The sequence below is a fragment of the Zosterops lateralis genome, assembly GCF_965231275.1.
Source record: "Zosterops lateralis genome assembly, chromosome: 4".
Lineage (NCBI taxonomy): Eukaryota > Metazoa > Chordata > Aves > Passeriformes > Zosteropidae > Zosterops > Zosterops lateralis.
Window position 1 is genome coordinate 44,585,843 of NC_139765.1, and position 14,746 is coordinate 44,600,588.

Consider the following 14,746-nt stretch of genomic DNA (forward strand, 5'->3'; position numbering starts at 1 on the left):
ATAATAGTCTTAAAAACTTAAGGAAGACCATACACCCTGCCCAAAGTGACTGAGTTGGAAACTAGACAAAGCCATTGTATTCCAATGCAGTATCTCTAAATATGTATCCTGTTCTTGCTTTTGTTCCTCAGCAGCCACTTCTGGCTCATCCCAGCCTGAGGCCTCTGCAGACACCTCTGCTCTGGCTCCCAGCAGCCATTCTCTTACTCCTGCTGTGGCCAAGGGGAGAACTGTTGCCCTTCCTATGAAGTTCTCTAAAAAGGCAATTTTCTTTGGATAATTATAATTTGCTTTCATCTTGCTATTGCTTTCTAATTGTGGAATTGCAGTAAATCACTCTTGCTCTTTTTCATTGATCTGCCCTTCCCTGGGTGACTAAATTGCTTTATGTTACAGTTCTGAGATCTTTAACGTGCAAAAGGGTTGGCTCTTTCCCAGAGCATAGTGATCCTCTGTTGCCCTCCATGGCACCTTCCCTGCTGAGACAAGATGTAGGCCAGCCAGATTAGCCCTATCTTTGCCCCACTGGAGCTTTCTTCACCCACCAGGAACTGTACTGGATTTCTTTCGGCTCCAGTTCTATGAAACCAGATCATCCCATTACAAATATCTTGAATGACTGAAGTTAATGATCGGTGACCTAGAAAGCCTTGTTATAGTACACAACAGAAAGAAGTATGTATTCTAGGATAATTTAATGTTTTTGCAGGGAACAAAAGTAACTAAAGTCAGCTACTCTTCTCCTCTGAGTGTCTAGAAATGCTGACTTTACTGTATGAGGACCTCAAAAAAACTGAGTGGGAAAAGGAAGTCCCTTCTCCTTGCCCCCTGCCTATTAAAAAAATAAAAAAATAGTTGCCACATAAGTTAGCTAGTTTTACCTAGCTAACCCCTCATATTTTCATTCACTAAAGTTCAAAATTTTTTTCTAAATTGTATTAAATTGTAGCTAACATACTTCATTTTCATTGAGGAAGGGAAAACTACTACCAAAACGCCACTGCTGAGTGCAGCACGGCAAATAGTAATGGTCTAGTAGGACAGACCAGGAACTCCCATGCGTGTAGCTGAGATTCTCCTCACACTGAAGAATATCACAGTTGGTTATAGGAACAAAAACATTCCACCACACCAGAGGTGAACAGAGCTGGCCAGGGAGTTGCTACAGCAAACACACTTCTGGACAACACTATAGATGTATTCCAGCTCCAGGGAATAGTAAAAAGCAGATGTGATCTAATAAGAAACCTTCACATAACAGCTGGAGATGCTTAAAACTGAAGAATGGCTTCAGCAGATTTTATTCTAATTTAGCTTTACAGCAGCTTTTTTCTCCAGGTTCAGAGATGTACAGCTTCATTCCATACAGTGAGGTTACCATAATGTTACTAACAGAAATGCAAGCAACATAAAATTATAATTGTTTCCCAGGCTCAAAGTTTAAATAGCAGAAAGAAGTAATAATCCAGAACTTTTATTTAAGTTAACAGATTTTACAATTTATACTTATAAAAGCTAGAAGCCATTAGGTAGACCCTTTTTTTCTAAATTAAGCTAGCAGTTTGAAAAAGCAATACAAAATGAATTAATAGCCAGAAATCTAATGATATCATTACATTAGAAATCACATGCTTCCTACAATGAGATATAAATTCCTGAACGAAGTCGCACATAATCAAAGAATTTCAAATTTAACTGTAGGCCAGACTATGTTCTTATCCCTACACATTTTGCACCTATGAGGTGCAAAATGAGTTTATACAAAAATAATGGTAATATGTTCATACTTAATCCAAAGCATCTGGAATCTTACTAGTCACTTTCATTCCATTTTTAGTCTGCTTTCATCTGTCAAAGTTTCTATTTTTAAAAGCATTCCATTTATACTTTTAGAAGTGTATTTTTGTATGTAGTTAATATACATATATATTAAAAATAGCTTAATTATTTGACTAAGTAAAATGCAGAATGGGTCTTCACATCATTATTCTGACGCCTTTAAGAAAAGCAACCATCTGTATTTATAATCCATATGGAATCCTCTCCTAAAGTACTAAAAATAATCCTCCAAAAATAGTCAAAGTAGCTAAGAGTCTTTCTGTGAATAAAAATTAAATGCTTTTTCATCATGGAGTTCACTGTAAGAAAGCATTTGCCAGTGCAAATGCATCTGCACAGCAAGATAACTTTTTTGCTTGGGAATCCTTGAAATGAAAAAACAACCTAGAAAATGTCTTGTACCATTTATTTGACTAAAACTGACACCAAGAAGACTTTTTGATAATAATCACATTCACTAACAGTATTAGACCAATCAGACTAATACGAACTCTCAAGCTAAAATATTAAGTAGAAGCTTGTTTTAAATGGGTAATACTACTGTCATTTCCCAAAAAGACAACGTTAAGTATCTTTATAGCTATTACATGGTTTTGTCTTCAATAGACAAAGGTCTAGTACACCTGATCAAGAAATCAATTTGCAGAAAAAAAAAAACATTCTGCCCAGTTACTCCTATCCCTTTGCAGCAGACATACTAGATAATTAGAAATTTTAAAAAAAATCAAATAGATTATAATATGGAATTGCATTTAAAAAGCTGCAGGAGAAGATGATGTACCAGCACTGCAATTTGTTAATACAAGAACGAGTTTTCTCATGTTAAGGTCCCAGTGACAAAGGATATGTTGAAGAGCTGCTGACAGGACAACAGCTCACCTTATGTGTGTCTAGAAAGTTCTGGAAAGCAGAACTGCTGATAATGCTGCACTAAATATTAATTAAATACTTGGTACTAGCATCTCCATTACAGAAACACTGGTGGATCAGAAGAAACACATTATCAAGTTTTTATCTCTTGGAGCTGCTGTTGGACCTGGAAGAGAACAGACAGAAATATAATTAACTGATACTGTAACCATACACAGGGGACACACACCCCCACACTCCTAAAATAAGCTTTTTATCTGAAAGAGTACGTACCATCTTAATGTCTGGCCTTCTGGTTTTTTTGTCATTCAGACACCGATCAGCAATTGAATACATTTTATGAATTGAAGGTACATCCCAGTCACTCATCTTTTTATCAACATAATCCTCAATAGTTGCTTCCTCATCCTCAATTACATCTTTTATACTTAGCTACAAGAGAATTTGAACCAACAAGCAGATAACATTGTAAGTATCTGAACAGCATGTGCGAGTATAAATGAACTAAAATTTTTTATTAACTTATTAATTATTTTTATTCTATATCATTTTCATTACCACAACATCATAAAGCAAATTTCTTAAAGCTGTATCATACAGATTTAACTGTCTTCCACTTCCAAAAAGGCTCAGTTTTCTAGTGACAATCAACAAAGTATCTTAATAACCCACAAATATGCAAGCTTAAGTTGGTATAATTTTTTTAATCACTATTATAAAGCCTCTTTCTGTAACTGAATGTCTGTCTGCAAACTAAACTTCCATCTCCAGTCTCAGTGGCTGCAGTATCCACTGGAAACTTCTAGTCAGAAATCAAATTTTAAATCTGACCAGTTTAGTCCAAAAATTCTCAATTCCAATACACTTGAAATGGGTTATCTGTAATCACAGATACTGTTTGAGGAAGCATAAATTAATAAATAAGAGGCAATGAGTAGAGACAGATCTTCTGCCTCTTTCTATGGGTCAGTCTGAAATTGCTGACCAGCATTCAACTACCTCAAAATTTTCCCTTCAAGCTAAGGATGCCATATGGTCTTACACTGACCATTCTCTTTATGGTCCCAAAAGTACATTACAAAGACAAACTGTACCAGTCATATTCCTCATTAGACCCTATCTCTGAAAAAGACCACTTTAAAAAAACTGAGTTTTCCAAGGTGTTTACAAGCTCAACATAATAATTATTCTGCTACTTCAGCAGATACAGCTTAGAAGGACAAAAAAAAAAAAAAATCTATGAATACTATACTTGTATTCCTAAAGATTTGGAAGAAAGTGATTTATACTGTTCCAAACAGTATGGAACAAAATCAGTCCAGACCTCAATGTTACGTCACGCTTAATAAATAAATTAGTCTTTATGTAAAAAGCATTCTAGGAAAACCTTGGATTAAATAGTTCAGAACTTAGTTTTAAGCTATGTGAAAGGCTAAATTATAAAGACTCTTGTAAGGTTTGTAATTCAAGAGAGTGAGCTCTGAGACTTTAGTTTCCTAATTAGTAGACTGAATTACTAACTGAATAGCAAAGAAAATTCAACCCACTTCTCACTCTGCAAAAAAGGCTCTTAAATTTCAGACTTCACTAAGGTTAAAAGCATAAGGTACTTGCAAATTGTTAGTAAAGTTGAAGAAGATGGAAACTGATACAGAACCATAAAGAAACAAGAGAGATGAACATTTCAGAATGTTTTAGGGAATGAGGAATTATCAGGGTATCTGGGAGTATGTTAATAGAGTGCAATGCTTCTTACAATAAGAAGCAGTACTGAAACAAAGAATTCCAGTATCAGATTAGATGATGATGACCTTAAGGGCTGAACAAACATACCAGCCAAGAGAGAAAAGTTTCAGCCTCACCTCTAAGACAAACATTGACAAAAAAGCTGTTTTCACAACTACATATTTTAAAGACTAATTTGATTGTCTCACAACCTGTTAACTGACTATGATTTCATATAAAGTGATGCTGGAGCAGTGGGAGGGAAGGAGAAAGCATAAAGAACATACCAGCAACTGTGGCTCCCGGTTTTCATCTACTGGAGGAAGACCCGTTATTATTTCTAGTAAGACCTAGGAGGAAGAAAAATCACAAGAGAAAATGAAGCACAGAATACCCTTAGCATATATATGATTTGCAAAAAGGAGCATGACTTTAGCCTGTCAATAAATACTCTCAGGATCTGTGTATATCCAAAGATTTCCTGTACAATTTGTTGGTTTTGTTCCTACCTTTATTTGCACTGTCATCAGACGTGTGGCTTACAAATTTCAACACAAGTTATTCTCACCCTACACGGTGTCCCTTCACAGCAAGAGTGAAGGATTTCCAAACTATTCATAGTGTTTGGCCTACCTTCCCATGAAACTAAATGTTGTGAAGGAAATGGTCAGTAATGAGTAGGGCCTCGGATCTATTCAGAATGGATTCATTTTACTTCCAAATATTAAGCTTATGTCTTTTTTGTATTCAGCTCTAAGATAAATCCAACATGGACACTGTATTTTTGGTGCTGAATATAGTAAAACACAATAATTTTGGAGCATTTTCTTAAATTTTCTTTTTCAGCCTGAGTTATACTTTTGTGCAATACCATGTAAGCAAAAACAATGCTCCGCACCACTTCAAACCACATTTAGCTAGAACTTGGAATATTATTTTACTCTGGTCTTTCACCTAGCAATCAACACATTCAAATGATTTTAACACAGTCAAAGTTTAGAAACACTATCTCAAGAAAGTATCTATTAGGAAAAAGAAAAAATACAGACCAGAGTAATAATTTCATTTCAGATACTCTTGATTTTGTTGTCTTTTATCATTTACAAAAGAAGTCATATACTGCTTCCCAAATTCTACTTACTACTCCAAAACTGAAGATATCAGATTTAGGTGTTATCTCTCCTCGCAGAGCTTCAGGTGCCATATAGGCGGCTGTTCCAACGATTCTTTCAGTCATGATTGTCTGTGTGAATGTTACAGATGCCCTTGCAAGGCCAAAGTCGGAAATTTTGGGCACATACGTATCAGTTAATAAGATATTTGCACTGGTGAAAAGGGGAGGAGGTGGAAAAAACAAAAAAGAAAAGAGATTTTTACAAACAGTACAGTAAATAGGTTTTATGACAGACGAATAGTTCTTCAGTAACCAAATGTAAACTGTTATTTTGACTATCTTGAAAGCTAAGATATTTATACATTATTCATAAAACACGTTACATAAATTTAGTTTTTTTGGAAATTGTTAAATTTCAAAATTCATTCCTCTAAATAAATGAAGAGCTGACTGCAAGAGCCATCCATGTTTTTTCTTGTGTGCATGCACATATGCAAAAAAAAAGGCAAAACAACAAAACACAAGGAAAAAACTAGACACTCCCCCTACCCCCAAACCTTAGAAATAAAAAACTTTCTTATAACAGACCAATTATATTACATTTATGCTTTGGCTTTAAGAGGGACAATAAAGAATACTTAACTCTGATCGGCTTCTACTGGATCACAGTTTAATTCTTATAGTCTAAATCGATGCTCAGAACTAACAAAAGCAGGTTTTTTTACATCTATTATCTAATTCTATGTCAACCATGACAAATTCATGTGCCAAATGAATACTAAGAATAAGAGTATTAACTCTTATTCTTGTCTTGAAAGAGAACCAGAAAACATATTACTGCTAGAATATTGTATGTGCCATGTTTTCACTTGACCTCCAGCTTTTACTTTCCTTAAAAAAAGCAACCCTGGCAAATGAGGCTCATCTCAAAGTCCTTAACGCTTTCATTAAATACTCAGTGGGATGAATTACAGCAGAGATCTACTGGATTTTGAACTTATACCACTTAGAACCATTTTAAAATAACTTAATATTTATGAAATCCTCATTTTCTGATCCCTTTAATGGAACTGTAAGAAAGCCACAGGAGCTTGATACAACACATAACACTTCCTAGAAAGTTATATTTCTAACTTCCCCTGTCTTGTTCATCAAACCTGAACAAAATTAACACAGCTCTAAGTTACAATGGATCACTTGATGTTAGAATTTTTTACTACTGTAAATAATGTTGGATACATGACCACTACAAAAGGCCAAACACTTCTCAAGCATCATCCACCAACTGGTCTCCTGTTTAAAGCTCAACTTCTTAAAAGAAGAAAGAGAGAACAGGATCACAACTTCATAAATCTCAGGTTCTTATCAACTTGAGTCAAGTCCAAAGAGTGGTCATTTTTTTGGGGTACACCACAAAGGGCACAACAAATGCAAGTTTTAGTGCAGCTTTCAAGCTTCAAAAGGGAACTGAACTATTTCCTGGGCATAACCAATCCAAAAACCTATGAACAGCTGTGAGAACACCCATTAAATCATATCCCCTCTAGGCGAGAGAAGCTGTTCTAGTGCCTCTGTGTTTACAAATGGTCCCTACACGTCATAGCAAAATGAAGAATGAAGTTAATCTTCTTAGATGTCTCTTCATCTAAGTGTTATCTGGGAGTGGCAGAACTATTAATAGTACCAATCAAATCTATTGAACTATTCACACAACAAGTTGCAAAATGTTATCCAAACAAAAAACCCCAAACCCCAATTCTCTGATATGATCAACTCACAGCAGTTAGAAGGGTAGAGGCAGTGTAAGGTAAAAAAGTGCATCCCTTCCAGTAATTACACTTCTCCAGAGGCTTAAGCAGGGAAGAAAGAAGAAACAAACTGTCAAAGCAGCAAGCACACACCTGAGGCAGCTGAAGCAAAAGCTTGTTCCCTACAAGGTGAAAGGTCACAAAACTGAAATTGCTTGTATTCAGCAGTTGCCAGAAGCCAGATAGATACTGAAAAATCATCCATAACACCCAATTGGTCAGTTGCTCCTTCTTAACCCTCTGAAACAGTAAGGCATTTGGAGCTTTTCTTCAAAGATTTGGGCTTTTTTTTTTAAAAAAAAACAATATAGTAAACTGTAGCAGGAAAGGGAAAACAAATAACAACATAAAAAACACCAGTAGAAGCCAACCAAACTCTACAACAAACCCCTCACCTTTTCTGATATCCATAGTAAAAAAACTCTGGTATAACAAACAATGAACATTCATTATCACTGAATAACCCTGAACTTCATGAACCTGGCTGAAGTAATTTTACTGCATTTATAAAAAATAGGAGTAAATCAAAGGAGACACTCTGAAGAAGTGTTCTAGGAAAAGGAAAAACAACAAAAAAGGTGTGTTTTTATCTGAAAAATTCCCTATTTAAAAATTAATTGTTCTTCAACAACAGTTTCATTGGAAGCAGTTGTTAAAGTACAGAACTTTGTGTGTTCCCATGGCACTCAAATAACTATTTGAAAGTAACAGATTATGTTACAAATTACAATTTGTGTATTACATTTATAACACAAATTACAATTGCAATGCAAAAATCTCACGGCTGGAAAGCTGTCCAGCAGTTGAGGGAGCTGGCAGAAAAGAGCCTCAGGGAAGACTCGCTACAATTGCCTGACAGGAGACTGGAGCCAAGTGGGGGTCAGTCTCCTCTCCCAAGTAGAAAGTAACAGGACAAGAGGAAATGGCCTCAAATTGTGCCACGGGTGGTTTAAATTAAATGTTAGGAAAAAATTCTTCACCAAGTGAAGCAGTGAAAGAGGCTGCCCAGGAAAGTGGTGGAGTCACCAGCCCTGGAGATACTTAAACAACATGTAGATGTGGGCACCTGGGGACACAGCAGTGCTGGGTTAATGGTTGGACTTGATGATCCTAAAGGTCTTTTCCACCCTAAGCAATTCTATGGTTCTAGCCCCATAATTATCTTTAGAAGTCTGTACTTGTGGCACAGATAAGATTGTGGTGATGGACGTCACTTGCAGAAGATTGTGCCCGTGACTGAAGTAATGCTTTCTGCAGTATGTTCTCTCTAAAATTATTTTAACAGGGGAAAGATGAAAAAGAAAAAAAAAAAAGAAAAAAAAAAAAAGAAAAAAAAAGAAAAAAAAAAAAAAAAAAAAAAAAAAAAAAGAAGTGAGAATGCAGCCAGCAATAGTCTGCAGCTTTTACCTTTTAATATCTCTGTGAATATGATTATTTTCATGCAAAAAGTTGATGCCATTAGCTGTACCTTGAACAATTTTACACCTCATATTCCAAGGAATTGGTGGAGTTTCATCCTTGATTAAGAGAGAAAGGTAAGTAAAAACCTTAAAAATATATATATGTTCACATAAATAAAAAAAAACCACACAAAACCCCCACAATTCAAAAGTGACTTCTTGCTACGTCTTCTTGTTTTTTAAATAGATGATTAAAAACACTACCAGCATACATTTCTTAATTGACTTGGGCAGAAATGCATGCTTTCGTCACATTACATTCTTTCCCTGCATTTTGCCTTAGATTAAGCTGCCAGTTGCAAAAAATGTTCTTGGTTAATGTTTGAATCTGACTCTCCAAGGCCAGCTGCTCTGCAAAGACCTATCTGTATCTACTGTAAATCCCACTTCGTACTGGCACTGATACCAGAGCCTTCAACCCAAAGAAAATAATTCAAAGCAATCCACAGATTTTACTAACAGGAAATCAATCTCCCAGTGTTTTTTGATTTCTTGAGAGTTTAGCTTTATTCATGCTACTAACCAAACCTTAGAAGTAAGGACACCTACATTTCAAAACCAGTTTTTAATCTTGTCAGTGGCCAAGGGAAGTGGATTACAGTACCTCAGCCATTCTACCACCTCCTTTGCCTGCTGAACACCCAGACACGAAGATGACACAAGCAAGAGTCTGTGCATCAAACATATCCAGTGAAGTCACAAAATGAAGTTATCAGCAAGAATATATATTCAAGTAAGTACATTACTCATGTCTCTGATCTTATTAGAAAAAGATTCTTTCCAATTTATAGATTTTCATTTGGATTCCCTGATTTATGTCATAAATTTGTCTTCATTGTAAAGGACTCAATTATTTCTCCTTTAGCTTTCATTAATCCCCAATCTTTTAAGCTCACTTGATGATAATGGCTGGTTACACAGATGAACATTTTCATACACATCCTTGTTAAGCACTTGTCATTTCTACAGATAAACTTGCACTGTCCTTAGGTAACATTTAAGTCTCTCTTCTGCATTGATTCAGTTAAAAAAAACAAAATAATTGCGGGTGTAGCAGTGTATGCAAGCAAATGAATCAATCTAAACTGAGACAGCAGTGCTAACAGAGCTAGTCCTTTCCCCAAGCACTGCTACTCATTCTCATCATAGCACCACTTCTTTCCCACTGGAGCAGAAGTATTTGTACAGCCCTATAAAGGAAATGTCTCCAGGTGAAAATTAAATCTTTTTTTCACCAAGTATTATTTTAGCAGCCTGATCAGTTCCCTAATCCAGATCTTTCTCCAACTAATAAATGCTTGAACTAGGTACAACCAGAGGATCAGTGTGGAAAAAAAAGCAAGCCCAACATTTTAGGTCTAGGGACATAGGTGGTTGAAACACCCTCTGCACTGCCCCACACAGGCATAGTCAGTCCAAGCTCCTGTGATGGTTCAGGTCCCAGTACATGACATTGTATTGTCAGCCTGATTTGACTTTAATCTATCAAAACTGTGTAAAATCTTATTGGAAGAATACTTGTTATTAGAACATAAGAAAGAAGTAGTTAAAACATCATTTTGCCATCACAGTTTAGTTCCATTTGAAAGACATCCACAGATTCCTGTATGCTAGCAAAGTAGGGTAATTAGAAGCCAGAATATATTTCACTTACCAGACAAGCAAGTCTGTCAAGCAATGAACCATTGGGCATGTATTCATACACCAGACATGGCTGAGCACCATCACTTGAGAAACCAAGTAATTCTACTAAATTTTCATGCTGACACCTATAGCAAAAAAAAAAAACCCAAACTGTTCACATGTGCTCTGACAGACTCTCAACACCTAGGGAAAACACAAGACAGAGGGAACTTGATTCCCAATGACTTGTTTCACCCCTACTGCACAAAGTCAAGTTTGTGTGGTGATGCTTTAAAACAAACCAAATGCGGTTGTGCTGTATAAGAAACGTTTTCAGTTAACATGCAAATCACTATGTTAGAAAGACAATAATTGTATAATGATGTACTCACTTTGCCATTAGGTTTATTTCTTGCTCAAACTGCTGTTTCAAGTCCTGAACACTAACATCAACCATCTGTAAAAAGAAGTATTTGACATTAACATCATTGGTTCATAATAAAATGCACAGTTCATTAAAAAAAAAAAAGAATTGTAAGCCTTTCTTAGTTAACTTTTCACAATACACCTTCCACTCTGTTTAAAAATAAACTATAAGAACATGACTTCAAATTCCTTGGAACACTGTATAACTGGATAAATGGATCTAGTTTCAGCAGTCAACAGCTTACTCCATTCACTGCAGTTGTCCCCTAATAGTATTTAATTACAAAATTCAATATTCACACAAAATAATGGTTATGAAGACTAAAATTCTGTGACAATACCTATTTGGCTTCTGAATCTCAGTCATTTTAATTGGAAATGGAAACCTCCTTAGAACCCCTCCTCTTCTGGCACTTCTTGAGGGTGAGAGAAAAACAATTGGGGAAGCACTCTGCTCTTCCTAACAACTTGCTTAGTCCCTCAAAGGAAGGCTACAGAGAAGGCGAGAATTCACTTATGTGAATGTGCTGACTCACAACACTGATGGGACTAAGGGTAAATTTCTTAATCCAACTAATATGTAATATGGTGGCACTATTTTTTGAAATGTATCATTCAACACTTCTCACAATAAACAACATAAACAAGCCTATACTATAAAGTACACAGTCATTAAAATGAAAAAATCCCAGGACAACTCACAGCAATGAGCTTCTTGACAGCCACGTTTTTGCCATTGATGTAGCCTTTGAACACAATGCCAAAGCCACCTTCTCCCAGTTTATTACCTCCAGCTGATTCTGGTCGGGCATCAAAATTATTTGTAATGCTTTCCAGGTCATGAAACAAAAAATTCTGGAAATCTGAAAGACATTGACAGTTAGCACAAAACTATGTTTACACTTAAGAAACAAGGTTTTTCTGTTTCAGTTCTCTTAAAACACAAACTTGCTACTGCACAAAACCTGACACAGTGGCACCCTACTTCCAGCTCCGTGATGAAGATACCAGAAACCCAAAAGGCAGGCAGATAAGCATATATAATTAACTATGCATAATTTTCTTCACAACTAATACTGTTGCACACATCTGAGTGTATTTTTGCTTTTTACTTGTAATACAGGTAGTAGAAATTAAACGTGTAGCTGATCACAGAGAGAGGCACGCTGCCTTATATATAAAAAAACCACCAAGGTTACATCATGTTTCTGGCAGCAACCCAAAAGTGGACCTTTAGGAAGGAACAGAACAACCACACACTTTCCTAAAATGCCTTCTTTAGTCATCTTTTCTCCAGCATTCTTACTCATTTCTGACACACAAAATCTAGTTTTAAAGCATGAGGCGCTGAAGTCTATAAAATAGGTATTGAAAAAGGGCAACAGGATTATGTGTGGCAAAAAAAGAAATTGCAATTTAATTAATAGTTAAGTTTTCCTCTCAAAGTAGGTGTCTTATTGGCAAGATGCAAGATGCTGTTTCCTGCAGATGCACCATGATAGGAATAGAGTCATCACTCTCATGCACCACTATGGCTTATTTCACATGGGGTGACGGACAGATTCAGCAAAAAAATAGCACTGAATTCTAACAAAGTAAATGTGTACCTGTGTTACCAGAGTGTGAGCTGCTGTTTTCTTCACTTAAGGAGGAAGAATGTGAATGCTGCTTCTCAGTACTCTGAGCTAAAACAGGCATTACAGATGCTACTTCTTTTTCCTGTACAGGTAGTTGTTTCTCATGTATAGGCAAGGTTTCCTGTGAAGAAAGAGGTAATGTAACTTCTTGTGGCATCCTTACGGCTTCTGGAAAAGGAATTTAGAAAAAAGTGTTAACTACCTTATGAACCAGAGAAAAAATAAGTAATATTAATGCCAGTATTTTTGAAAATTAGGAGACATTTAAGTATCACCAGCTTATATTCTTCCACCATGTGTAAACTCCAGCACTCTTATTGAAACTTGAAACTCTTATTTAAACTGTTATTATAAGTGATAGAAAGTGGAAAATACATTCACTTTGGGTTGTTTTGACCTTAACCTTTCTGATTTCCAAGTTAGTGTGAAGCTCTTCAGCATCTTAGAAAACTGAGAACACAGTACAAAATGTACAAGAGTAACAGTTACCTGGAAGTAAAAGGCTTGCTGGTGCTAGGAACTGATTCCTAATCAGCAGATCCACAAGATCAGCAACTGTACAGTTTGTGGTTCCCCAGTCATAAAGCAGTTCACATGTGGGGCTCTTTCCCATTTGTACAAATGCCTCAAATCTCCTGAAAAGATAAATTAAGACCAATATTACAAAAAAAGAAATAATTACCTCAAGAAGCATGAAGGGAAAGAGATTAAAGGCAAATGACCAAAAAAATCCACTTGAAAAAAAAAATCAGAATGCACTGCAAAAATCACAAATATTCTAAAAAAACGCCAAAAACCCTCAACACATTTAAAATCAGGGGGAAAACATGCAAAATATGGGAAAAACTATGGGAATTACACATATACAAGGCTTCGGCTGTTTGTCTAGGATTCATAATATATTGGCACCTTGGACTAACAGAGAAGAAAGTGTAATAGAGAGAAAGTCAGACCCAGATCAAATGGCAAAAATGAGATCCAGTTTTCTGACTGATTTAATACTATTATTGAAATGAAAAACAAAGATTTAATACCACCATTACTAAAAAAGACAGGAAACCTAGGATGATATATACAGCATCTAAAAATCTCATAGTCTTTGAAACAGCTTCAACAAGGATTCAACAAGCCCTTTAAGCAATGAGGTACTTATTAAATACTGTGAGCATTACTTCTCAAGTAAACAAACTTGTTAGTTTTAGGCCTCGGGCTCCCCACATTTGTTGGGCATTTTCTTGGAAGCAGTGAATTATGAGTTACAGCCCAGTTGTCTCTTGGGCACAATGACATCAGTGTCTACCAGTCTTTAGGGTACAGAAAGTTATGCAGCCCGTGCTGTATTGCTAAAATTACCTATGTCTCTAGCTATAATTAATCCTAATTTCTTTAGTCAATTTTCTGAGGTTAGTTTAAAAACTGAGCTGCAGAACAATTAGGAGTAATTACCTTGCATTCCCTAAGGAAACGGGACACACAAAGTGCAGCAAGTTACAGTAATGGGACGGAAAACGGGATTAACAAGGTATTTATGCTGAATGGGTAATGCAGGAGTTTGCGTTACGGGGCGTTTAAGTGGGACCTTATATGCGCTTGGCTGTATCTGCTTTCTCCGGCCGGGTTGGTTATATCCACCGCAAGTTTCTTCCACCCCTCCTGCGGGTCGATGAGCTCTGCCAGCCGCCTCACGAGGCCGTAGCTCAGGCAGCGGACGTGCGTGGAATCCCTCACGGGCTCGCCCATCCTCCGCTCCTGCTGGGACACAGGTTACCCCTGTGCGGATCCTCGGGAACCGCCCGCCCAGCGAGGGGCCACAGCCGTCCCCGGCCCCACGGCTCCCACGGCCGCCCCCCGCCCACCATTCCCGGCTCCCAGCGCCCCCTGCACGCCGCAGCCGGCGGCGGCCACCCGGAGTCCCCTCACGCCTCACTGTCGCTTCCCGGCGATGCCCCCGGCCCGCGATCCCCTCTTCCCATGGGGCGTTAGCGCCGCGCTACTTCCCCTCCGCCTTTGCAGCTTCCCCTTTAAGGGGGCGGGGCCCAGCCCCCGGGGCCGCTGACGTCACCGGCGCGGTGAGGACACGGCGGAAGCGCTCTCCTGCCTGGCCCACCCAGAGGCCCCGCCCCCGGCACGTCCCATGTCCGGCCGCGAGAAGGGGGGCTCCTTGCCTCGTTGGCTTTCCCCCCGGCTCTGGGTAACTTGGTAACGTCCTTCGGGCCCTTTGATGGGAAGAGGGAGAGGAGAGGG

At 37.6% G+C, this 14,746-nt stretch overlaps 1 protein-coding gene across 4 annotated transcripts; it reads right to left on the reverse strand.

Moving 5' to 3' along the window:
• Positions 1-1,238: 1,238 nt before the first annotated feature.
• On the reverse strand, positions 1,239-14,535 carry IRAK4 (interleukin 1 receptor associated kinase 4). 4 transcript variants are annotated; one of them, XM_083859958.1, is made up of 12 exons: positions 14,430-14,535; positions 14,082-14,251; positions 12,992-13,137; positions 12,473-12,670; positions 11,568-11,728; positions 10,832-10,896; positions 10,471-10,585; positions 8,764-8,873; positions 5,576-5,759; positions 4,722-4,784; positions 2,983-3,141; positions 1,245-2,875 (listed from the first exon to the last, which is right to left on the reverse strand). In XM_083859958.1, exons 2-12 carry the CDS (start codon positions 14,240-14,242, stop codon positions 2,843-2,845), a joined length of 1,395 nt encoding a protein of 464 aa, XP_083716084.1. In that variant the 5' UTR covers positions 14,243-14,251; positions 14,430-14,535; the 3' UTR covers positions 1,245-2,842. The 4 variants fall into 4 exon arrangements, with proteins under 4 accessions (XP_083716087.1, XP_083716084.1, XP_083716086.1 ...); XM_083859960.1 differs by having other exon boundaries at positions 14,082-14,254; positions 14,430-14,502; XM_083859959.1 differs by having other exon boundaries at positions 14,423-14,500.
• Between the last annotated feature and the right edge of the window lie 211 nt (positions 14,536-14,746).